The following is a 24,981-nucleotide window of genomic DNA, read 5'->3' on the forward strand; positions in this document are numbered from 1 at the left end:
TTTACTTGTGTTATCTTTGACTAATGTTTAAATTTGTTTGATGATCTGAAACATTTAAGTGCGGAAAACATGCAAAAAAGTAAGAAATCAGGAAGGGGGCAAACACTTTTTCACACCACTGTATATATTGCAGTTATCTCTGAAAATTACAAACAAATTAAATGAAGAACATGGCAGCAGTTCCTTTCAACCTCCATGTGGAGGCAGTGGGGTATTATGTATTATGTAATACCCAGAAAAAGGAATATTAACTGTCAAACTCAAGTCAGGATTTATAATCTAAGTCCTATATTAAGGAAAAATATGAAAAGAATTAACTGTAAAAACTGAGCATTTGATTCAGTCTATTCCATATTAGTACAATATTGAGGTTCTTGTAGGTGTACTTTACTTGTGTTTACTTCCATTTTAAGCCACTTAATCCCTTTATACAATTTCTACATTACATTTTTTTTTATATATGGTAATTTAAGTATATTTTGACACTAGTGCTTTAGTAAAATATAGGAGTTTTCCTCCACTGGAAGTAGGTATATCCCCAGATAAATGTGTAAGAGTTATTTATTGTGCTGGGTTTTTTTTTTGTCTGTTTGTCTGTCTGTAATAAGCAGACATTTAAATGGAAAAAAAAAAAAATATTAAATGCAATTACTTTTTAAAAGTACAAACAAATTTAAGTACAGAGCAGTAGTGGAAACATTTTATGTTAATGCAATGGAAATACTAGTACTATGAATAAATAGATAATATCNGTAATAAGCAGACATTTAAATGAAAAAAAAAAAAAATATTAAATGCAATTACTTTTTAAAAGTACAAACAAATTTAAGCAGTAGTGGAAACATTTTATGTTAATGCAATGGAAATACTAGTACTATGAATAAATAGATAATATCTATTTCTCAATTTAAGTAGTAATTAAGTAGTTTTACACTGTGGTTTTGCTATTTTAATTTACACCAAAGATCAACCTCTGAATTTAGTTATATCAGACAGGTATGAAAAATAAAATATAGTACAGCAAATGGGGTTATGTTTACACTCGTAAGTCTTCTTTTGCCATTTAAGATTTAATTTTTAAAAGCTACATAACACACTCAAGATCTACTGACCTCTGAGTCGTCATTGAGAATAGAAAGGTGTCTTAGTCTTGGTAATTGTAATTAAATTAATTATAGTATAATTATTTATCATAACTGACCTCTGTCATTGCTCTTTATTAATCATAGGAAGATACACTATCATATGTATTTTTCTTTGAATTTACGGAGCAGGAATTAGTCAGTAACAACGTAATCATTTAATGTACATGTTGTGTGATACAACTGACTTTTGCTCATGAGCCCAGTTTTATTACAGGTAGATGAAAAAACCCTCATTCAACATGTGATACATCAGAAAATTAATAAAGTTAAAAAGTTAGTTAAAAGTTAATAAATCACCTTTCTTTCACACATTGATGCACTGCAATAAAACACGAGTCCAAGTTGGTTAATTTAATTTATACATACATTTTACACACAAGGACTGTGAAAGCATTTTTACAAATTCTCAGTTCATACATAAATGTAAAAAAAGAGATAGCTGTCCACATTACATAATCTATAATACTGCGTAGACATGGGTTTCTGAACATTAGCACAGGGGAAATTGAAAAAAAGGGGAAAAAGATACAAAAAATATGTATATCTGTATAAATATAAATTCAAGAGTAACAGAATTGTATCATACATTAAGGAGCGTCAAAGACAACCAGAGGCTCCTTAGAGTAAAAATACAAAATGAAAAATAGGGTACACAAGTAAGTCTCATGAAGAAATCAGATATCAAGTCAGTCAAAGATTGTCAGTCATCACTCTCTAACCTTAGAAACAGGAAACACCTCACACACTCTGCAGAGAGACGCCGCTCTCCTTATAAAGCTATTTGTCACAAAGCAGTCCGAACTGGTCGACGTGGATTGGCAACGAGAGTTTTAGAGAAGTGGACGTCTGGACCAGCTGAGAGAGAAACTGGATGGAGAAGAGAAAAGAGCAACACCTGTCTGCCTTGAGCTTAATGATGGCGCCCTTGAGCAAGGCACTTCATTAATAATGGATCTGGTGCTGCTCTGGAGAAGACTGTAGTTTATCGGGGAGGCTCACAGGAAACACTGGCTTCGTTTACATGCAGGACACTGGTTTTACTCCAGTTTGAGCCACCATTAACACACTCATGACAAACGCCAAACAAGATTCTTTCAATAAGTGATTGCACTTGTTGGTCTTTTTTTGGATATCCATGCAACAAATCTGTCAGTCTGTGTTATGACATTTTAAATTTGAACACTCCAATAAAACCAGCAGCTTTATGTTTAAACATGACCAGAGCGTGGAAACTATATTTTGCTTTCCTAAAACAATATGTTGCAACCATTATACATATCATCAGTCTTTAAAGTAATAACGGACAAGATTTTTAATTTAAATAAATGAATGAGGCAACACACTGGTGACTGAGCGAATGACCCACCAATGAAAGCCACAGTGTATAAAAATAATAGATGCTGGTAACAAGATGACTGGCTTTGGGCCTTGAGTTTGGCATTGTGGACGTCGCCATCTTGGTTTTTCGGAGCCAGAAGTAGCCATATTTTGTGGAGCTGTGAAGGAGCAAGGGGTGGATCTTGGACTGTAGGGACACCTCGCAGACAGCCTGTAACTCAAAGTAGCCTCACATGTAGCCTTAATAACATTTAAATAGTTGAGTTATATAAAAATTCATCTCCTGTATAGTTGTCACAAACAAGAACATTAGCTATAGAGACCAAAACTGTTTTTGTACCAGGCTGTAAGCATGTTTATTTCTGCTGTAAAGTTAGGCACATTAACATGGGTGTCTACTCACTCTAAGAGCAAGCCTCTAGTGGCCATTAGGGGAACTGCGATTTTTGGCACTTCCGCATTGGCTTCATTTTCAGCCCAGGAAGTTGACGCTGGATGAAAGTCCTTGCATCTGCAGTATTACAAACTGGATGTCTTCAGGGACATTCCCACTGGTGCACTGTCAGTCATGTGTTTCCCATCACCCAGCCGTGATTGGACCGCCAAAGAGGTTAGGCTAACACAACAGACTTGCTCTTCAGCTCACTTCTGTATGAAGCAGTGTACTTTTTTTCTGGTCTCTACTAGCGTTCCAAGTAAACAGTTATTATGGCCGAACAAGCGAAGAAGAAAGCGATGACAACAGACGATGACGAACTTCAAAAACAAGTGCAAATCCAAAGAAATGGATGCCAATTTGACCTTCTGCTACCTGACAGACGTCACACCGGCAATTAACTGCAATTACTGCTTATTGCAATCGGTGCCGCCAAATGAAATGGAAATCTTTGATTAACTTTAATTGTAAGTACTCATTTATTGTTTTGCCCACATTCCCTCAACTTCTGCCTTATCTGCTTCTATTTACCGCAAGTCACTGACTAGAATAAGATTGTATGTGCATGTAAACAAAGCCAGTGCAGATGTGAAACAACTTCCCCAGATAAAGAATAATAACAGATAACAGAGGTGTGTGAATAAAGATGATGATGATGATAAGAAGGCAATCGTTTAAGATTGTGCTGCTCACTTTTCAAAACAAGGCACATTTACAGAAAACAACAAACTTTCAATACATTGTCAAGCAAAATAAAACAAAACAAATCTGTAACAAATCTGATCCACACATTTTTCCATCATTCTGCCAGTTACACATCAGACTTAAAAAGGTTCTGACTTCTTCAGTCAGTAAAGTCAAATTCAGAATACTGTTGGAAGGGTTTGGTGTTCATCGACCAAACGGTTTGACACAAAGAGAGCAGTTACTGTTTACTGATTGTCAATAAGCAACAAGGTTCTGGATGATGGTGTCAATACAGAACATGGCACAGGTCTGTAGTAAAAGTTAAACAACACTCGAACGTGTGGTCGTTTCGGATAAATAAAGAAAATGTACCAAACACCAACTCGTTGTTGAAGGTTTGAACCATTTGCTGGTTTGTAAAATAGAGAAAGCTTTTCGTCAGAGGTGGGACCGAGTCAGTGTTCTGCAAGTCACAAGTCTTTGTACTCCAGTCAAGTTGCAAGTCCTGAACTTTGAATGTCAAATCCTTAACAAGTCATAATGCGCTTTTCACCAAATGTAATTCCATTTTCGCAACAGAGCAATCATATATTAAATTTACAAGAAATAATTAATGATTTTTAGAATCTTTACTTGTTTCTGAAAACAAGTGGGACTGAACTTTTAACTTTACATTAAAATGTCAAAAACGACTTATCCCAAAGATTTCTAACAATGTTCAAACCCAGAGAAAGTTCCAATCAAGGGCACTGTCTTTGTCATTTGTCAGCGTCGCCTATCAGTGACGTCATAACCCCTTCGCACATGGATCCAGGAAGTGGCTGTCTTGCTCTTTAGGGAAGGTATCACGTAATTTTAAGTCAAAGGACTCAAGTCCAAGTGAAGTGATGAGTCATTGGTATTAAAATCCAAGTCAGTTTAGACGTCTTTTTTGATGTTGTCATCAAATTTGTGACTCAAGTCCAAGTCATCTAACTCGAGTCCACACCTCTGCTATTCATTCTTTATTCAAATTACATTTCCTGAAGCCCACCTGCCCCTCTCCTCCTCTTCCTCTAACTTTTATCTACTCTGTTCCATCTCTTCTGAACCTGAACCCTCCTCTCCTGCAGTCAGGACCAGCCCGGCTGCAGAAGCTGAAGGGTCTACCATCTTTAATCTGCAAACACGGATCAACATCATCATCATCACTGTCGTCTCCTTCGTCATCAAGCGGCGACACGCACTCCAACATTCAATTAAAAACGCACACGGCTCATTACTTTCAAAAACCCCAAGCACACTTGGCGATGAAGCCAACACTTCTTTAAGCCATAACAAAAAAGAAAAACAGGTAATAACAATTATAATAATAATGTAAATAATATTAACCACAATAATAAGCAGCATGTTGTAACTGAAAAGAGAAAATATATATAAACCAATATATTTGTACATTTCAGTACTAAAACGTTCAAAAAGGATATTAAGTGTTTAGAAAACTATATATAATGTATTTTTTTGTATTGCACATAGTCATACTATCACATGTCTGCTGTTGTAAGAACATGTCGCTTTGTGTTTTCATGACTGCCTCCAGACGATAAGAGGAGGCTGGTTAAGTTACAACTCATCTTTGCAAAATAGCTGTGAAATTGTGCATCTTGGTGAACGTGTGTTTATGTGTGTTTATATGTGTTTGTAAGTGTGTGTGTGTTTGAGCTTTGATTCTCAGTCAGAAACCAACTCAGCGTCGTCTGACCCGACAAATTCAGGTCTGTCAGGGTCCTGGCTCTGAGATCTCTAAATTTTCTTAAATAAGGTTTCACTCTATTTATCAGTTCTCAACTGTGTGTCCTCTGTGTCCCACCTTGGTAAACAAGAAGTATATTTGAACAAGCACAAATGTTTATCTTGCTATCTTGATCTGATTCTTTCTGTGATTGATGAGCAGATATTCGCTGCATGTCAGGCTCAATAAACCTTGCAGTGGTTCCGTCTTTGATCCAACAGAGGGCCCTTTCACACCTTCCTCTTCCTTTTCAGTTTGATCCAAACTACATTTTCAGGTGTCAGACCTCCCCTGGACGATTGGACGAACCAAACAGCCGAACGTTTGTCGGACAAAGTAAGGTGGTCTCGTTCTGGATCAAACTGAGCCATGGTTTGGTTTGTTTCTGGTGTGAAATGTTCTTTCGGATGTTCAGACTTTCTGACCGATTACAGAAACGTTTTGGCAGGCTATCGTCAAGAGATGAAGAGTATTGTAGGGCCTCAGTGCGTAGTTTGTTCGAGGTTTAGAGACAGAGTGACCGTGGCTGTGCTCAGAGTAGAAAGGTGTTGGCTATCGGAGCAGAGAAGAAACCAGCAAAGTTGTCAAATGGTAGTGAATGTGCAGGTTTCAGTCTGTCCATGAGCATAACAAAATTAGCCGTGGTGGCTTATGGGAGAGGAGGAGGCGACTTTATGAAGAGTAAGTTGGAAAAACCTCACAAAAACTCAAGAGTATGAGCAGACAAGAGTCTTTCTTCAAACCAGTCAACGTCAAGTTTCTCGAGACGCAGCTAACGTAGGTCATAATGACAGGACTTACAAGAGGAAACCAAAGATAGCCAGATCAAAAAACAAAAATCTGAACCTTGGTTTGGACTTTCAGGTGTGAAAAGGCCCTCAAACACAATCAGACTGGATCTTTAGAGCCTCATCTTAATTCTGCAGATGTGAGGATGCTTTTGGGAGGTGAGCTTTGAAATGGTCAGTTAGAACAGAGTATCAGTATCATGAACACAAGAATATTTGTAACAGCAACCTCAGAGGGAAGAAGGGTCAGGTCTCCATCTTAGGGACAAAATATCACACTGAATTACAAAATGAGGCAGCTGTGGGTACAAAAAGAAAGATGGAGCAAAAAAGTTTGATCTGCGACAAGTGCAGAAATGTAAAAACTGACGCCCAGAACACACCTGCTCGACTATTTCTCTGTGTCAGAGGAATCTTAGACAATTTGTCAATTCTGAGCCAACGTCTTGAAATCTGGACACTGAAATCTACCTGCTTTTCATCCTTTACGACTGAGCTGTACTGAAAAACTGTGCGAGTGTGTGTGTGCACGTGCATGCAATGTGTCTTTGTAGCTTATTTTGCAGCAGCTGTGAAAGAGGCGTGTTGCTTGTTCAGTCCCCCCCTCCCCACTTCCCCACCTCCCCTGCAATCAAAGAGTAAACTGGTTCCACTCTTCACATTGCCGTGTCCGATATTCGAGTGTAAAGCAGCTCGGGTAGAACAGGAAGCAGCTCCTGCGTCAGAAGATCACCGCGGAGAGGTTTCAGTCGTCCGTAAGACACAAGGGTGGAAGGAATGGGACAAGAAACCGCTGGAAGAACCAGGAGCAGTCCTCGAAATCTTGCATGTGATCCAGACATCCTTACATTCCCAAGAATATTCTTCTTTCAGTCTGCACAGTTTCTGAGTCTCACTCTTCTGACCGCTTCACTCTCCACACACTCAGTCACACACACAATGTTGTCTCTTGGTCCCGGATCAGGGGAGTTTTGTATTTGAAGTCACTGTGGATGGGCTATAGATTCCACAAGGTGGCGATGTTCATCAGTCCTGCTCCTGCAACTTTACAATCACACATGTCAGATCTGCATCAACACACAGACACACCTGTGTGGCGTGCACATCTCTACACACATACACAGGAGGAGGGCAGCAGGAGGCGGGAAGGTCATGAGCTGAATGATGAGCGTTAAATCGGCAGTAATAGACACACAGTCTGCAGCTCTACACGTACACCGGCTCACATCCCTCCCCCTGCTCTCCCTCCTCCTGTTCATCTTCCTCTTCCTCCTCCTCCTCTTCCTGCTCGTCCTCCTCCTCTGGGCCCATGCTCAGGGACACATCGCTGGCCTCCAGCGGTTTAGGGTAGCGGAAGGGGCAGCCGTTGTCGTCGAAGAATCTGCGGAAGGTGAACTCATAGAAGGCGTGCTCCGGGTGCTTCCCGTGTGGGGAGCAGAGCGTGTCCAAGGCCCGGGTGCTGTCCCCACTGTCGCTCCATGCCCCGGGGCCGCCCTCCTCCTCCACAGGGTCAAAGTTGGACGTGTCCATCGGGTGGGCGATCTTGGGCCGGTAGGGGGCCGGCTGCTGCCGCAGATTGCTGGAGAAGTCCATCTGGGTGAAGAAGGGGTGAGCCTTGATCTCGCCGGCACCGTTAGCACCCAGACGGTCCTCAGCGGAGCAGCAGAGTCGACCGATGATGTCGACGGCTTCGGGGCTCAGTTTGACCTGGGCGGGCACCTGCAGTGTGCTCTCCCAGTTAATGACCTGCAGAGGGGGCACCTGCAGTGTGCTCTCCCAGTTAATGACCTGCAGAGGGAAGAGACACAACACGAGGTCACCACAGCTACAGGAACGTCAGTGGCAGACGGTTCACACTCACAGTTTTGATCTCAAAGTTCATTCTTGAACTCGGAAACAGTGGTTGACTCATACTGTACGATCTTGGCGTTTGGTTCACTCCAAACATGGTACCTGGGAGCTGCCAAGACAGAGGCCTGACCTGCTGCGACTGAACTCACCCAGGGACACCAGGCTGACATTCATTCATTCATTTATTATTCCATACTTTAATTTCTAAATCACAGCTTTTCTTCACTGACCTTAATCTGAGTCTCAGTAGGTGTCGGGGCCAAGAAGGGCGGCTGTCCCACCAGCATCTCAAACAGGATCACTCCCACACTCCACCAGTCACACAGCTGGGTGTAACCTGCACAACAAGATCAGATTCATCTGTAAGTGATACACACAGCACAAATCCAGAGGTATAAGTACTTATACAGACATATTCTCTGTTGTGTTGCCAAAATAAATCCAAACCTATCTGACTGGACCATGTGTGAATTTAATCTGAAAGGACAGACACAGGAAGTGTCCACGCTCAGCAGTCAGACAGGAGTCAGGTTCATTTCCAGGGCTGGTACCTGCGGTTATTCCACAGGCTAGTTAATAACATGTCGGGCAGGAAATCCAAAGTGTGGGATCATTTTGAGAAGGTGAAGGACGAACCCAAGGTGATATGTAAACTCATCTTCATTGGTCGACTACAAACATGACGTATCATCTGAAACATGGAAGTAGCTACATGCCCATTAGCCCACAGCGTCATTAACAGGCGGCTCGCTCAGTGTGTGACGTGCACTTGTAGATAAAATATAGGCCTATATTAATGAAGGTTCACTAGTACGGTTTTGTATTTCTCTGTGATGTAGCACAGTGTTAACAATGTTACTGATACTATTACCACTAAACCTTTTTCTGACATATAACAGTGTCATAGTATGTGTATTGGAACACACACTTTATTTCTGACACTGATCTACAGCACTTCTCCATCATGTTCTCACCCACCTTTGCGCAGCAGCACCTCAGGCGCGATGTAGTTGGGTGTTCCCACCAGGGAGTGAGCCAGGCAGCGCTGGTGCTGCCGGTTGGCGCGCTGCTCCAACGTCATCAGCCGGTCGCCACAGCGACAGTTAGACACGTCGTCCCAGAAGTCACTGGGCTCCATGCTGTCCTGTCTGACGTGGCTCCCTGCAGGCAGAGGAATGGGAACAGTGCTGTTAGACACACAGTGAGCAGCGATGGAGGAAGATTTCAGATCCTTTACTTCAGTACAAGTGCTAATACCACACTGTGAAAATACTCCACAACAAGTTTAAGTCTTGCATTCAAAAATGTAGTTAAAGTATGTTGGTGTTATCAGATAACTAGACTTGCATTATGCAACCTGCAAAACGAGTGATTCGGGGGCGTTATAGAGTATTTTGTTATATGTAACATATAAGTTGCGTGTTTACAAACTCCTCATAGAACCTCTTAAACACTGTGTTAAATTATGTGCACGTTAAGATATTTCGAGCACTAAACCATCCTCACAAACAGCCTCACCTTTCTGGTAGTACTTGGAGTTGTGCGTCCAGCGGAAGCCTGTGCACAGACCGAAGTCCGTCAGCTTGATGTGTCCGTCCAGGTCAATGAGGATGTTGTCGGGCTTGATGTCGCGGTGGATGAAGCCCATCTTGTGGACGCTCTCAATGGCCAGCGTCAGCTCCGCCACGTAGAAGCGCGCCAGAGGTTCGGGGAAGACGCCCATTCGGATGAGCAGGCTCATCATGTCTCCTCCGGGGATGTAGTCCATGACGAAGTAGAGGCTGTCGCGGTCTTGGAAGGAGTAGTAGAGACGCACCACCCACTCATTGTCTGCCTCCGCTAGGATGTCACGCTCTGCTTTCACATGGGCCACCTGAAACAAAGACGGTACAAAGATGCGAATGTCTCTATATTCAACTGGTGCAAATGCACAGACCTCTCAAGATGTCACAGGTGAGTAAGAATGTATGAACTCACCTGGTTGCGGTTGAGGACGTCTTTCTTGCGCAGTGTTTTCATGGCATAAAGTGCACCCGTGTCCACTTTACGTGTGAGACACACTTCTCCAAAAGCACCGATGCCCAGTGTCTTGATTTTAACAAACATGGACTTGTCCATTTTGGCACGGCGTAGCCTGTTGTAGTTGGACTCTTTCTGGTTCAGCATCTTCCTCATCTGCTCCTGCTCCGCTTCCGACAGGCCGGCCTGGAGAAGGACAACAGTGTAAGAAAGATGGCGACAGGAACCCTTGAGGGTAACTAGTGTTTTTCAACCTGGACCCTTGTTAACCCATGTTTTTGTGTCAAGTATATAGTCCAGTATTAAGGGAGACCACTGCAGCCGGCAGCTGCGAAACAGGCTGCAATGTAACCACTCGGAGAAGTTTAAGTCCACTACAAGCACTTGTTTTGTCACTGACATTATGGCAAGAATCCCAACAGAGAGATGTTTTTATTAGAGTAAGATCGTTTTTGTTTGACCAGAAACAGCCCCCAAATTGCTATCACCAATTCCACCAGACTCCATTTAAATAAACAGTAATTTTAGGGTGAATAGAGCCAGTATATTTTCACATCTAACTGGGTGAACTCAGGGATTATTTCAACCAAACCAGAGTTGGTGATTGTTGGAACATTGGAGACTCAAACCAAGATAGATTGCATTAGTTTTATTTTCTGGTGGCTTTGGAGATCCAATATTTCAGGGCTGTTTCTGGTCAAACAAAAAGGATCTTACTCTTGAAAAAACCCCTGATCTGTAGGGTCCTTTCAATAATGTCAGACATTTAGAATAATAACCTGAGCCTGTCAGTGGCAAAAAACAAACACTTGTAGTGGACGTGCTTTAATGGGTTGAACATGTCCTGAGTGGTTACATTGCAGCCTGTTTCATCACTGCCAGCTGCAGCACTCTCGCTCAATACTGGACCAGCTTCAGACATCGTTGTCTCCATTAGTCACTGAGACACAGAAAAATGGGAAAATAGCGTCCAGGCTGAAAAACACTTACGGTTAAAAACAAGTTTTCGTTTAATGATTTAGGAATGTGACATGAGCTGAACCCTGTGCCCTGACCTTTGTCGTCAAATTTAACTAATTCTCTTACCTAACCGTCTGGGTCTGGCTGTGGTATTTTCTCCAAAAATGCCTTTCAATCACTTTAAGAGGAGATCAAAGGGGCAGAGGCCAAAGTCATGACTCAGGACAAGCTCATGCAAACACAAGTGTGAACTCACTGACTTCTCATTCCGAGACAAAGGTCTCGTTGTCTCAAACAAAAGTCCTGAGGGAGAATTCTCTGGATGACAACCTCTTGGACATCATGGCTCCATACAAACGATTATCATTCTCATACGCAGACAGTCAGTGGTTTAATTTGCCTTCAACCCACTATGACAATCAACTTTCAGGGAAGCTTGTTTGAGACCTGATCATTTTCACAGCGAAGAATTTTGTGGTATTATTTATTTATGTACATTTTCCTCAGATGCCTGACAACCGATGGATGACTTTTTTGCCTTTATTGGAAAGGACAGGTTGAGTATGAAAGGGGGCGACATGCAGCAAAGGGCCGCGGGTCGGAATCAAATCCGAAGCCGCTGCAGCAAGGACATAGCCTTTGTACATGGGGCACCTGCTCTACCAGGAGAACTACAGGACGCCTCAGTGCCAAGAGTGCTGTTTGCAGTGGAAACGCTAAGGTCTAGGTACCATGTCTGAAGGGTTACTTTTGGTTCCAAAGGTACCATACCGAAAGTGTTTGGTGGAAACGGGGCTCAAGTGGCCTCTGTGCAACGTAATCTGTTATGTATGGGCTGAGGATAAATGAATGAGGCGAAGTGGAACTACTGATTAAAAGCAGCGTTAAACTTCACCGTCAGTTTTACCATGAGGTCGTCTTTCTTGCCGTCTGGCCGGTCTTACCTTGGACATCTCTTGTTCCAGCTGAAGCCTGCGGTTCAGTTTCTGCTGGTGGGTCTTCATCACATTCTCTATGTGCTGCTCCATGTAGAACTTGAAAGCAAAAGGTGAGTAGGTCTTGATGCGCGACTCTCTCTTCTCCTCATCACGTCCGTTCTTCCTCACCGGAACAGGGGACGTCTGGATCTGCTTCTTGTCTTTCACCGTCTTCTCTCCCTTGCCCACCTTCGTCTTCTCCTTGACCTGCTGGCTCTCCTCGCCCTTTCCGCTCCCTCCACTGCCGCCGTGTTGGCTTCTGGTGGCAGTGCTGCTGAGGTCCTGAGCTCCACACATGACTCCGGCTCCTTCCTCTGCCCCGGACATGAGCAGGTTTTTGGGGTACGGTGGTGGTGGGCAGCGTGGCTCCTGAGCAGGCTCCAGAGAGTAGGTCTCCTCTGGCATGTAGGCCAGCGGCTCTGCTGCATCCTGCCCCTGAGCGGTCATCCAGCTCGGGTGACACGGCCCCACAGCCGTCTTGGGTTCTGGCCTCATCACACGGATACTCTTGACCGGCTGTTGGATGGGCGGTGATGTCACAGCCGTGATGGTGTTTGGAGGGCCGAGGGAGGGGTCCTGTTTGCCAGCTGGAGGGGGGGCAGCCATCGCAGGCCGGACCCCACCGGGCCCCGCAGAGCGGCTGTTGAAGGAGTTGGTTCTGCTGGGGACACGCACCTCCCCCCTGAATGGGCCCTGGGGCTGAGGCTGCCTGGCTTGAGGGGCCCCTTCAGGCCCTGGAGGCCCCGCCCAGTGGTGCTCATACAGGTCCAGATTGAGGCTGGCCCTAGATGGAGTCATCAAGCCCTGGGGCATGTCGGAGAAGTCAGGACCAATGGCTGCCACCGCACCTGGGGAGCGTGACATCATGTGGACCTGATGGGAGGTGGGGCTGGCCTGGCGCGGGTGGGAATGCGCTGGCAGGTACAGGTTTGCAGGATACCCTCCCCCTGCTCCTCCTGGACCGTTCTGGCCCATGGCCCCTTTCCCCTGCATGTTGACATAATTGTCTGGGGGCGCCATTGGGGGCGGTGCCATCTTGTTCTGGAAGGAGGCAGTCCTCTTGACTCCATAGCCTGAGGGTTCCATCATGTGCGGCCTGGTGTGGCCGTAGTCATAGTGTGGGCCTGGGACAGGGCCCCCTGGTGGCTGAGGCTGGAGCTGCAGAGGCTGGCCAGGGACGTTGTAGCTCATCATGGGCCCGTGCTGCTCCATGCTGCCAGGGTAGCCCTTCTGCTGGGCCCCTGGAGGGTACATGGGGTTGGCTGGGTTGCTCTGGGTGGCCATCACTGGTGGATAGGTGCCCATACTGGGAGGTCGTCCCATTGGGTTTCCCATAGCAGGGCCCTGTGCTGCACCAGACGGGGGCATCATGTAGTTCATTACAGGGGGAGCGCTCATGTAGGGTCTGGGCATCTCACCCTCAGGACCGTATCCACCTGCACCCTCATACATGGGAGCCCCCATCTGGTGGTACGGAGGCATGGCACCTGCCTCACCTGGAGCCTCTAGTGCAGGTCGGTGGTCCATTGAGTTTGGCATGCCGGCTTTTCCTGAAAAGACAAGGAACAAAATTACTCAGCATGGTCTGACTTTTTGTTGCAAGAAGTAATTACAACAATAAGAGCATAAAAATCTACCAGCCAAAACCAACTTATTGAGTTTGCATTTGTACCTGGTGAAGTCTGCTTGATGACACGGACGATGAGCTCATTGCGAGGGTCGAGGTAACCCATTTTGCTTATGTACTCTAAGGCCGCTTCAATGTTCCTACTTCCTGTCTGCTTCAGCGCCCGCACTGCCATCTCCTGTGAAGCACACACACAAACAAAAAGAGATGGTTAGAAACTTTTTAAGACCTTTTTCGAGACTCTTTTCAATAACACCCCCTTCTTTCACTTGACAAAAAAGGCTTTATGTTCTCTAAACACAAGTCGCTGTACAAAAACATGGTCTGAAACTGGTAAAATCCGAAATTACATCAAGAATTGATTGACCAAAGAATAAGTAAACAAAACTACAAATCTGGCCAGACTTCCAGTGCCTGTTTTTCACAGTTACAAACACACAAGAACCGTAAACATGAGCTTTAAATGAGAGTTATTGCAGCTGGTATCTGCAATTAATCACACAGGATTACGCGAACAAACACAGGCACGTACATGCCTGCTACACACATGAACTCAAAATGAGGATACTCTGCCTTGAAGGTGTCCCAACACCCAACAAAAATAAAGCAACCCACACATTTAAAAAACATTAGCCCAGTAGGTTCAGGAGCACAGAAGCACCTGCATCCTGGGGTCACATACCAGGGCTTTCCTGCGCCTGTCACAACATCACACAAAAAACATACCATTGAAACGAGGCTGCTGGAAACTGGAAAAATAATTCCTAGAAATGGAAAAGTTCATGACAGGTTTTTTCTTTCTTTTTCTTTTGTGGTGAAACAGACAATTTAACTGTGAAAAATATGGGAAATTAAAAATGATGCGTGAACAGATCCTCAGTCAGCAGTCAAATAAAACTCTGAGCCAAGGCAATGATCATAGCACCTCATGATAATTGGCCCAAATTTCATGTGAATGACTCAGTAGTTGCAGCACGGTGTTTACCTCAGTGGCCCTAACGGACAAGCTTCACTGGAAATGAACAAAGACTTTCCTATAACGGATGATATTGGTGTTTCTGCAGCTTGTATCCCACTTAGAGGAATAGTTCGGATCTTTAGAAGTGGGGTTGTATGAGGTAGTGAGTATATTAAATCCAGTAAATGTCAGCTGGCACACCCCCAGTTTGGAGAAGCAGGCAGGAGTACCAACATGGAAGCTAAGCTGAAATGTACAACAGTTTACACTATATTTAGAATATTTTCACTGCTTCACCTTACCATCAGACAGCTATCTCTGACTAAAGCCGTTACATTGCTCTCATCCAAGCCAGACTCCATTGAAAAAAACAGTAATTTAACATAGCTGAACACAGCAGCTGCTGATCTACCGCTGCCTCCATCAGTTAGTGTGTTTGTTATTGTGTGACTTTGGAGTTTGAAAGTGTTAGTTCAGATTCACCAAAGTCGCACAATAACACAAACTACCTAAGTGATCAGGGCAGCAGTAGATCAGTAACTCGCGTGTTCAGCAAGCCAAAATTTCTGTTTTTGTCAATGGAGTCTGGTGGCTTTGACGATAGTACAGATGGGGAACTTAAGTTAACTGCTTTTTGCTGGGAACAGGCTGCCTGACGCTAAGATAAAGTGGTGAAAATACTAGAAATATAGCATACACTTAAACTAATATTTTTTTAGGTGGCCAAAATACCTGCCTGCTTCTCCAAACTGGGGGCGTGCCAACTGACAACTACTGTAGGTAATATATTGACTATGGATAAGTCAATCCATTTCACACTAAACATGCATAAACTCCACATCACTACCAACCATTTTTCAAAGCATATTGTAGGATTAAACATTTTCAAATATACTCTTCATTTCAGGATGGTTTAAGGGTGCTTTCAGACCTAGAGTCGTCTCCTTTGGTCCAAATCATCGACTAATTTTGTCACAAAGAGTTGGTTCGTGTTCTCACGGCAGCATTTACAAGAGGACCAGATCAAATGCCTTGTGTTAGAAAGCTGCTCTTGATTGGTCAGAATTTCCATGTGGGAAAAATCCAGGAAGTAAAGCAAACGTTGAAGAAGAGTACACTTGCAAGATAAATGTGACACTTTCTAATGTCACAATGGAGGGACAACTACGCAGGTTGATTTTAGCGCTGCTCATCGTGGACTATATTGCTGTCATTGTTCATTTTAGTCAAACCATACAGTTTGAAAACGAGGCGCGGCTCCAACTAGAAAACAATGTTTTGATGCATTGGATGTGCTGAATGTGCATATTAAGGCAGTACAGGAGGAGGTGCACATTAATAATCCTCCAGGACTGTAACATGCTCATGTTTAACCCAAACAATGTGTCATGTGACTGCAGTTGGTTCAGATCCAGGTTGGAACATGTTCTCACCACAAATGAACCGCACCAGAGTTCGTTTGTAACCGGACTGAGACCACCTCTTCAAGAAGGTCTCGGTCTGGTTGTTTTGGTGCACGCCTGAGTGTGATTGCTGTGTTCACACCTGCCCAAACGAACCACACTGAGGGGGCAAACGAACTTGAGTTTGATTGAACCGAACCAAACAGGGCAGGTGTGAAAGCACCCTGAGACTCAAGAGAGTCAAAATTCTTTTGAGATTGATCGTAGATCGCAGAGAATATCACCTTTATTTCAGTCAGTCATGAGATTCAAAGCACTGACGGATCTATGCCGAAGGGAGAATACCAGTAACAACACACGGATACCGTAAAAAGGATCACTGGAAGCAGCATGCATTAATAAGATTCCTGTTTGGCAGCCAACTCTCATATCTCAGATATGGGACTTTCCCACCATCAGTAATGCACCACCCAAATTATTAACGCCTAGCGGATTTAGTTTGCATAAGATATTAAATGCCACAGTAAAAGCATGAGATTGTGTTTTATTCTTCAGTTAACTGTGCAGCCTGGCAGCGTTTACTGAAGATCCACGTCTGAAACTGATTGCATTCTCCTCATTCTTCCTGTAAAATGGCCTTTTATTTAATTATTTGCCCTCTGGCTCCCTCCTCAATCATACTCAGGGAGCTCATCCCCAGCTCCAACAGGTGGGTCACTGTAAAAGCCCCGAGCTATGTAGGTCACCTATGTGAAAAATGCTGGTTAACCACTCTGGCATTTTCTCTCCATCAGCTGCCGTGTAATTTATGCTTTAGACACAGCAGCAAAAATGTGAAGGAGGAAACACGCAGAGCGTTCCTCTTGCGTTTACGGCTTTTTATTAAACAATGCCAATCATTCCTTTGGTCCTCTCCTGTTAATTCAGAGCAGGAGATCTCAGAAAGCTTTTCAGCGAGCGAGAGATTCAAATGAGAAATCCACTCAGCCCCCTCAGACCAAAGATGACTTGACGTGTACTTTAGCTGCGGCGAGACAGAACCAATTGTGGTTCTGGTTTATAGTTTGAAATGTTGGGATTTAGATCAAGATAATAAAAAAGGGACACAAAAGCCAAACTGACAGTTTCATGGACTCGATTCATAACAAAGAGTCTGTTAGCAGCAAGAAAATATTACAGAAAATAGGCCGTTGTGGTGAAACAGCAGAGACAATAATCTCCTGAGTATGATGCACACAGATGAGCTGGCTGTATTATTTCTCAGGCTGTCTCTATATGCACCATTTACTGTACATGAAAAGTGAGTTTCTCTTATCACAGTCTACTACGTTTAGTCTTTCGGCATATGGGACGACTGTTGAAGAAACCACTCTGGTATAAGCAATAAAAATGTTGAGATTTTTATTAATTTCAGTTCACATATACAACGGGGCTTCTATATTGTTATCTTTTATTCTATACAAATAAAAGTTGAACAGAACTAGTGTCACACATGAGTCATACAGCAGGTGAAAACATCTGCTTGAGGAGTCGTTCTTCATTAGTTTTAATGGGTTTAAATGCGTTTTGAGGAAACTTCAGATCTTTCTTTTAGATATAATGACTTCAACACATTTGTGAAAAAACCTTGATTTTGATCATGGATAAAAGTGTGATCGTTCATGCAATCTAAAAACTTCAAAGTTGTACTGTTAGATAGTTGCCCAAAGTATGTCCATACCAGATTTCAAGACTTTAGCTCAATCAGAGAAAAAATTATAAGGCATTAACACACTTATTGTTTCTGGGGTGAAACTTTTTAAGGATTTGTATATATATCACAGGGCTGACACATAGAGACAGACAACCATTCACACTCACATTCACACCTACGGACAATTTAGAGTCACCAATTAACCTGCATGTCTTTGGACTGTGGGAGGAAGCTGGAGCACCTGGAGGAAACCCACGCTGACACAGGGAGAACATGCAAACTCCACACAGAGGGGCTCTCCCACCTCAGCTTCAAACCAGGAACCTCTTGCTATGAGGCTACAGTGCTAACCACCATTTTGTTAACTTCTAAATTTACCCTGTGCCAGAAAAACATCTCTGTCCCAAACAAGAATTCACAACTTCAATCAATTAAAAAATGTGTTAAAAGCCTTCAACTCTAAAACTCACAGTACATAACGATAACATCAGTGTAAAACTGTACCGCTATAATTATCTTTGTTTAAATATATTTTTCATCAAAATGTTGGCCTTTTAAAGATGAATCCCAGATTTTTGTCAACTTTTGTTTTCTACAAAAACAGAATTTAATCAGATATAAAAGGGGTTAGCTATATTCCACGGACTCCTGTCTCATTTCCTAGTTTCCAAAAAGTCGGGAATGCTGTTCGAGTACTGGTCCGCTGAATTTATTGAATAATACTGCTATCAGGTGTGTCTCAACCATACCAGATCAACTTTGCAGCCCTTATAAATCACACCTTAATAAGAATTATAGTTTAAAAATGAGTATTTTGATTAATATTAAGAGAACTTCTAGCAACTTTGAAAAATAAAATGGTTACTCAATACGACTGCTGTGAAATTAATGAATACATAACTTTTTGACGTCTGTAAGACGTTAACTCTGTCAGATCTTACCTCTGACATCCATCATATATGCTATTCAAGAAAAAATTCAATCAGTGGGAGGTTGGCCCATTACAAGGAAAAAATATATTTTCCAGCCTAGTTGAAAAGCAAAAATCAAAACCCCCCAAAATAAGGTTTTGTCCCAAATCTCAAGTATAAGCGACTTAAATTCACCTTATTATTGTCGGACATGAAAACACTGTCCTGTGTATGTTGTGCAGTCGTGTCCACATCAACCACACCTGCAAATCAAAATTCCTCCAGGTGATGTGGTGGGCGAACAAGACGACCATCAACTTCCTGTCTCTTTTTCACAATAGTAAACATGTAAACAAACAGAGTGTGAGATAAACACAACAGAAAATCTGTCTTCCCCTCTCCGACGCAGCGACCCACACCTACATGAGGAAATCCCCTCAAATGGCATATGACCTCACTGCAAAGACATTTCAGACCTTGGCCCGGCCGCTCTCACAGAGCCGGCATTCAGCCCCGACACTCAGGCACCCCTGCTGGTCGCACGCAGCAACTGCAGCGACACATCAAACTCTTCAGCAGATGATGGTATCAGGAGGGTTTCATTACTCACAGTCACTTATACGGCCATGAGAGGAGGTCACAGCGACCCTGAGAGTGTTAAATCATTGCTGTACTCACTGAATTACATCACAACAACAATAAACTGGAGCTAACTGAGGGCGCTTTGGATGTAAAACCAACATATGTGCTTATTTATTACTATGATGTCATTAAATGTGTCATTATGAAGCATTAAGTAGCTTCACATTAAGGAAACAGTATGATAATTGTCAAATCCTCAGCATATTACAGTTTTAGTTTCACACCATAAATATAAAAAGGTGCTCTGCAGCTATTATAACATATGCATTATTATTTATGGACGACTGCGACGGTCTCTCCGCTGCTCTTCCCAAAAAGACTGTTAAACCACAGCAACACATTCAGACTGCTGCTGCTGCTGCTGCTGCTGCTGCTGCCAGATTTCTAACAAGAACCAGGAGAACTGAGCACATTGTTCCTACTCTTAAATCTTTACAATGGCTTCAGGATCATTTTAGAAGATTTTAAAGTGCTGCTGCTAGTTTATAAATCACTCAGCAGCCGGGCAGTCGGAGGGAAGTCCCTCGAGTCGGGGAAAAATAATAAAAATGCATTTAGAAACTTGCTGAAGATCTTCAGTGAAAAAAAACTTTTGTCTTCTGCTTTCAATTGGTTTCCACTGATGCACTTCTTTCCTTCAGTACATTTGGGGCAGTTTATTACTGAACTGTCACTGAAACTATTTACACTCACTGACTACATTTACATGCACAAAATATTCTGTTTTTTGTCCTCATTCTGAAAATGTTTCTAGATTTTCTGATGTAAGATTACAGAGTTTTTTTTTACATCACTGACATTTTACTGTCTCACACTCTTGGTACCGTTTCATCTCATATCTTATGAAGCAGGCTCCTATATTCATGGTTCTGATGATGTCACTCGTCATTAACACCCCCGCCTCTTTCACATGAACCTGCTCGTGGCTGGATAGGAAAACCCAGAGTTGACTGACCTAGTTGATAACCAGCTTTGTAGTACCGGTTATCCAGACGACCAATGTGATGAGTTAGTCAAACCAGATAACGAAAATATATCCTGGGTAAGATGCTGGCTTCGTAGTACAGGTCTCTGTTCAACTGTGCAAACTCAGCCTCCCTCTTTCATTCCTTCCACCGTCTTCTTGAAAATGTGCGTTAGGATATTTGCGCACATCCAAATACCTGCTGATATCCAAGTCTTTCATAATGTTTCTCCTTTTGACCAGAAGCATGGGCTTTTCTTTTGGCCATGGATCTCTACCCTTGCAAGAAAAGCAAGAGCAGCTGAGGAGAGAAGTTTCATCGCCGTGCGGCCATTTTGTGTCCTCCGCTGCAGTTTCTCAGACACACTGACCAGCTTCATTTGTCGGCAGGAAACTACATCACAGATTAACAGAGGGACCACGCAGCAACTGTGGGCACAGTCTGCTCTCAAAGCCAGGAAATGCCAAGGCCACACACTTTCTACGCCTTCTGTAACATCTGTGTGTGTGTGTGTGTGTGTCCATCACAGTGCGTCTGTATAGGTGGAAATACACAAGTGCGTGCAGCGTGCACACGCCTGCGTTCAGCCCCTCCTATTGCATCCGCATGTTCATACACACATACACTACTGTGTCCCTGAGCCCAAGACTGACTGACCATCCACACACACACACACACACACACACACACACACACCACTGTTTATACTCTGTTTCCTGTGTGTGAGTGTGTGTGTGTGTGTCTGTTGCATTCCTGTGTAGCCAGTAGAGAGTGCTGGCTGCCAGAGCCGCCCAGTAATGTCACATTATGTCCTTCTCTCACTCGCTCAGTCCGTCTACCTCGTTTGTTTCACTGCTTTACTCAAATTCTTACTCGCTTTAATGGTGCGATGATAATAAAGTACAGTATAACTGAGTTATTAAGGGTCTACACTGTGTAAGTGAGGCAGATTTAAAGGGGCAGTTCACCACAAAATCAAAGATACATATTTTTCCTCTTACCTGCAGTGCTATTTATTGTCTAGATTGTTTTGGTGTGAGCTGCCGAGTGTTGGAGATATCAGCCGTAGAGATGTCTGCCTTCTCTCTAGTGTAATGAAACTAGATGTCACTTGGCTTGTGGTGCCCAAAGTGCTCACAGCTAGTCCAATGAGATCTCTAAACAAATTTCCCGGGTCAATACTGGTTTGGGTCAATCTTTTCAGACCTGTGACATCCTCTAGTTAGAACTTGTAAAATGTATTTTTAATTTCATTGTCTTTAAATATTTTTTGTTTCAGGTGTCTTCTTTAATGTGAAATCAGGGTTTCCCAAACATGTATTTATTTATTTGTGGCATCGCATCGCCATTAAACCATCTGACCCAGGCCTGTTGTTGGCTCAAAGAGTTATTATTCTCTCATGGAAGAAAGTTGGCAGGCTGAGTATGGGTAAATGGATTTCTGAATTATCAACAACTCTGCCCTTGGAAAAGATTACACATTCTGTCAGGGGTAATTAATCAGTCTTTCACAACATCTGGGGTCCCTTCTTGTGTTTTATAGAGAGGACAGACTGAACCCACATGATGGGAGCAGCGGGGGACTGGCTATAAGTGAAGCTCTGCAATATCCAAATCTGTCAGGTTTTTTTCTTTGTTGTTGTCAAAATGTATATGTTGATATAATCTGTACTTTAACTGAAGTGTTTTGTATTGCACTAACATGGTCCTTTTATTATTATTTCTTTCTCTCTCATTTATTAATTTTTGTTTTATTCATTTTTTATTCATTTATTTGTTTATTCACTTATTTTTGTTTAATTATTTATTTTTTATCTATCTATTTACTTTACTTTTAATTTATACTTTTGGGGTGGATTACGTGTGTTAAATCTTTGGTGGTTGTACTGAGATTTTTTTCGGGTATCTTTTTTTTTTACGTGTTTCTGTATGTATTTATATGCACATACTGTTATGTGTATGTCTTTGTTTATTGCTGTTAAAATCAATAAAGATACTGTTGTGAAGGAAAAAAAAAAGATACCTGAAAAAAATCTCAGTACAACCCCCAAAGATTTAACACACGTAATCCTCTGAATTTAGAGTGGGGACACAGAATGATTCAAAGTGACACACGGGCATTAAAAAATGAAATAAAATAAAGTTGGCTGTCGTTGTACGTCTGTGTCCCCGACCTCTTCGCCAGCTAACGTCACACATACACTGTAATTCTTTGTAGTTAAAGCGCAACAGAAGATCTCTTTTTCCACTTGAGGGTCAATAAATTTGATCTTGTGTTTTACAGAATAATAAACCAGTATCTGTGATAAGTATAAAATATTTGGTTTAAATATTAAACAGCTCTGAGACAGAGAGTCACATATAAACTGAGAGATATATTGAACCATCAAAACACAGTCAGTCTGCTTTTTATTGTTCGTCGCTTCCTCTCTTGGATCGTGTGTGTCTGTGTGCGCCTGTGTGTGTGTGTGTTGGGTGGAGGCGGGCCTGGTGACCCCGGCTGTCATGGCGACAGATGTTCCTCGCTCACATTCCTCAGCCCAGGAAGCAGGAATTCAAGCTATTTGCATTCTGGATAGTCTTTCTCCCATCTCTCCTCCTCCCTCGTTCTCTTTGTCGAAAATATCCAGGCCACATTTGTACCCTTGTCATAATGGTCGCGGGGCCGCAAGCCGCCGAGTTATCCCAAACGCATAATCACCAGCCTACAAACTCTACACACACAAACTGCTCTGACAGACTGACATGACAAGCACACACACACACACACTCTTTTTGTTTTGCACGGCGGTGACAGTCTGTTTTATTTTATATATTAGTCGTCTGTTTGACCCAGTTCTGAAACACACTCCAGCATGGGGGGAAATCAAAGCCATATGGAGGACGCTCAGATGGATAGACGTCCATGCATCATTTCCAAACAGAGCGCCATAAAAACCTGCACCATCCTCCCCCCTCCTCTTCCTCATCCATGGCAGCAGCATGTAAGAATCTCAAACAAGGTTACGCCTAAAATTATTACAGCAAGCCGAGAAAAGCCACGTCCTCCACGCCAACATACAAACCATGAACACTAACACATACATTGCTTCCCAGTCACATCCTGTTGGCCTCGTCGTTACATAAACACCGCAGTGTTTGCTCGCTCACACGTCAAAGGCTTTAATACGCTTAGCGTGCGCCGGATTCCTGCCTGGCCGCAGTTTGTCCTGTACGTACAGTAGGAGGCCTGTGAGGACGGCCATGAAGCTCAGGGAAGGAACACACACCCCTCCTTCCCTTCGTTTCCTTTCTTTCCCCTGTCATCTCGATGCGTGGCATGCCGCCCCCCCTCGCCCTCGCTCCCCCTCCAAAACATTTCCTCCTTTAAAAAAAAGAAAAGTGATTATGTAACGAGCCACATCGCTCTGTAATTTGCAGCTGGAGAAGACGGGAGAGACAAAGAAGGAGGAGGAAGACGAGGCCAGCTGATAAGAGTCGGCCTGAACAAACAGGGTTGCAGAGAAGAAATTAGGTGAGGGGTGTTCAAGGACACAGCGGCTGACCTGCGACGGCCATAATGGCTCTGGAAGAAGTTTTAAAAAGAAAAACTATGGTTAGGTGGCCTAAAAATGGAGGCTGTCGTCTCTGAAAGAAATCTAGAGCAGCGATATGAATGTGGAATTAATGACACCTGAATATTAACACAATCAAGTGTGTGTGCAGGTGAGAGGAGGAAAGTCAAAATGAGTATGAAGACGAACTGTAGTCTCTATTAAACATGTTGAACTGGCATCAGAGGCAGGTTCTTTTTATTATTTATTACTTATTTCACCTCAATCTTTTGTTTGTTTTTGGTATATATTGTGTACTTTTTGGATTTGCAAGTTATTTGCACTGTATTATTACCTTACACTTTTAATATTTGCATTCTTTCCACTTTGTATTGCAACTGCTGCTCAGCAATTTACCTCGGAAACCTTAGTATATACTTGAATATGTCAAAATCAGATTCTGGGTGCAATAGGAAACATTGTATACAGATTCACAGCGGTGTGAAAATGCTTGCCTAGTTTGTTTTGCTTGTCTTTAAATTATGTTTTATTTGGATTATGAACTCAGACTTGTGATTTCCTCCTGTGCATCCGTACACCATCTGTGCATGAGGGCTGTCAGCTGGCCATTAGTAGACATTAGCTTTTGATCATTCAACCTCTGCCTGCACTTATTGTTTGAAGTCTGTTTAGAGGGTTGACATCCCATCAAGGGAAAGACATCAAAGCACATCATGAAGCAACAGAGCCAAGTTTCAAAAACTGCTTCAAAAGCTGTCTCAATTTAACCCATTAAGACTAGGGCTGCCCCCCGACTAAGAATTTTCCTAGTCGACCAATAGTCATCATTTAGGGTCATTAGTCGACTAGTCTCCCGCATGTTTACTCTATTATTGTAATGATTAAATGATATATTTTGGTTGTTTGAGTTGAAGGTGTGAGAAAGAATAGTATCAGTAACATTGTTAACACTGTGCTACATTACAGAGAAATACAAAACCGCACTAATGAACCTTCATTAATATAGGCCTATATTTTATCTACAAGTGCACGTCACACACTGAGCGAGCCGCCTGTTAATGACACTGTGGGCTAATGGGCATGTAGCTACTTCCATGTTTCAGATGATACGTCATGTTTGTAGTCGACCAATGAAGATGAGTTTACATATCACCTTGGGTTCGTCCTTCACCTTCTCAAAATGATCCCACACTTTGGATTTCCTGCCCGACATGTTATTAACTAGCCTGTGGAATAACCGCAGGTACCAGCCCGGG

The 24,981-nt window shown here is 42.9% G+C and overlaps 1 protein-coding gene across 1 annotated transcript in view; it reads right to left on the reverse strand.

The window, feature by feature from the left end:
• Window positions 1-1,481: 1,481 nt before the first annotated feature.
• The window catches only part of lats2 (large tumor suppressor kinase 2), a 42,664-nt gene continuing 19,164 nt past the window's right edge, over window positions 1,482-24,981 (reverse strand). Inside the window, exons 3-9 of the mRNA XM_050049188.1 lie at window positions 13,645-13,777; window positions 11,940-13,522; window positions 9,994-10,221; window positions 9,535-9,889; window positions 8,995-9,177; window positions 8,247-8,353; window positions 1,482-7,911 (exon numbers count right to left, since the gene is read on the reverse strand). Of these exons, the coding sequence (XP_049905145.1) occupies window positions 7,372-7,911; window positions 8,247-8,353; window positions 8,995-9,177; window positions 9,535-9,889; window positions 9,994-10,221; window positions 11,940-13,522; window positions 13,645-13,777 (3,129 nt within the window). The 3' untranslated portion in view covers window positions 1,482-7,371. The remainder of the gene's footprint in view (window positions 7,912-8,246; window positions 8,354-8,994; window positions 9,178-9,534; window positions 9,890-9,993; window positions 10,222-11,939; window positions 13,523-13,644; window positions 13,778-24,981) is intronic.

Source organism: Epinephelus moara, chromosome 7 (assembly GCF_006386435.1).
Source record: "Epinephelus moara isolate mb chromosome 7, YSFRI_EMoa_1.0, whole genome shotgun sequence".
NCBI classification, from domain to species: Eukaryota; Metazoa; Chordata; class Actinopteri; order Perciformes; family Serranidae; genus Epinephelus; species Epinephelus moara.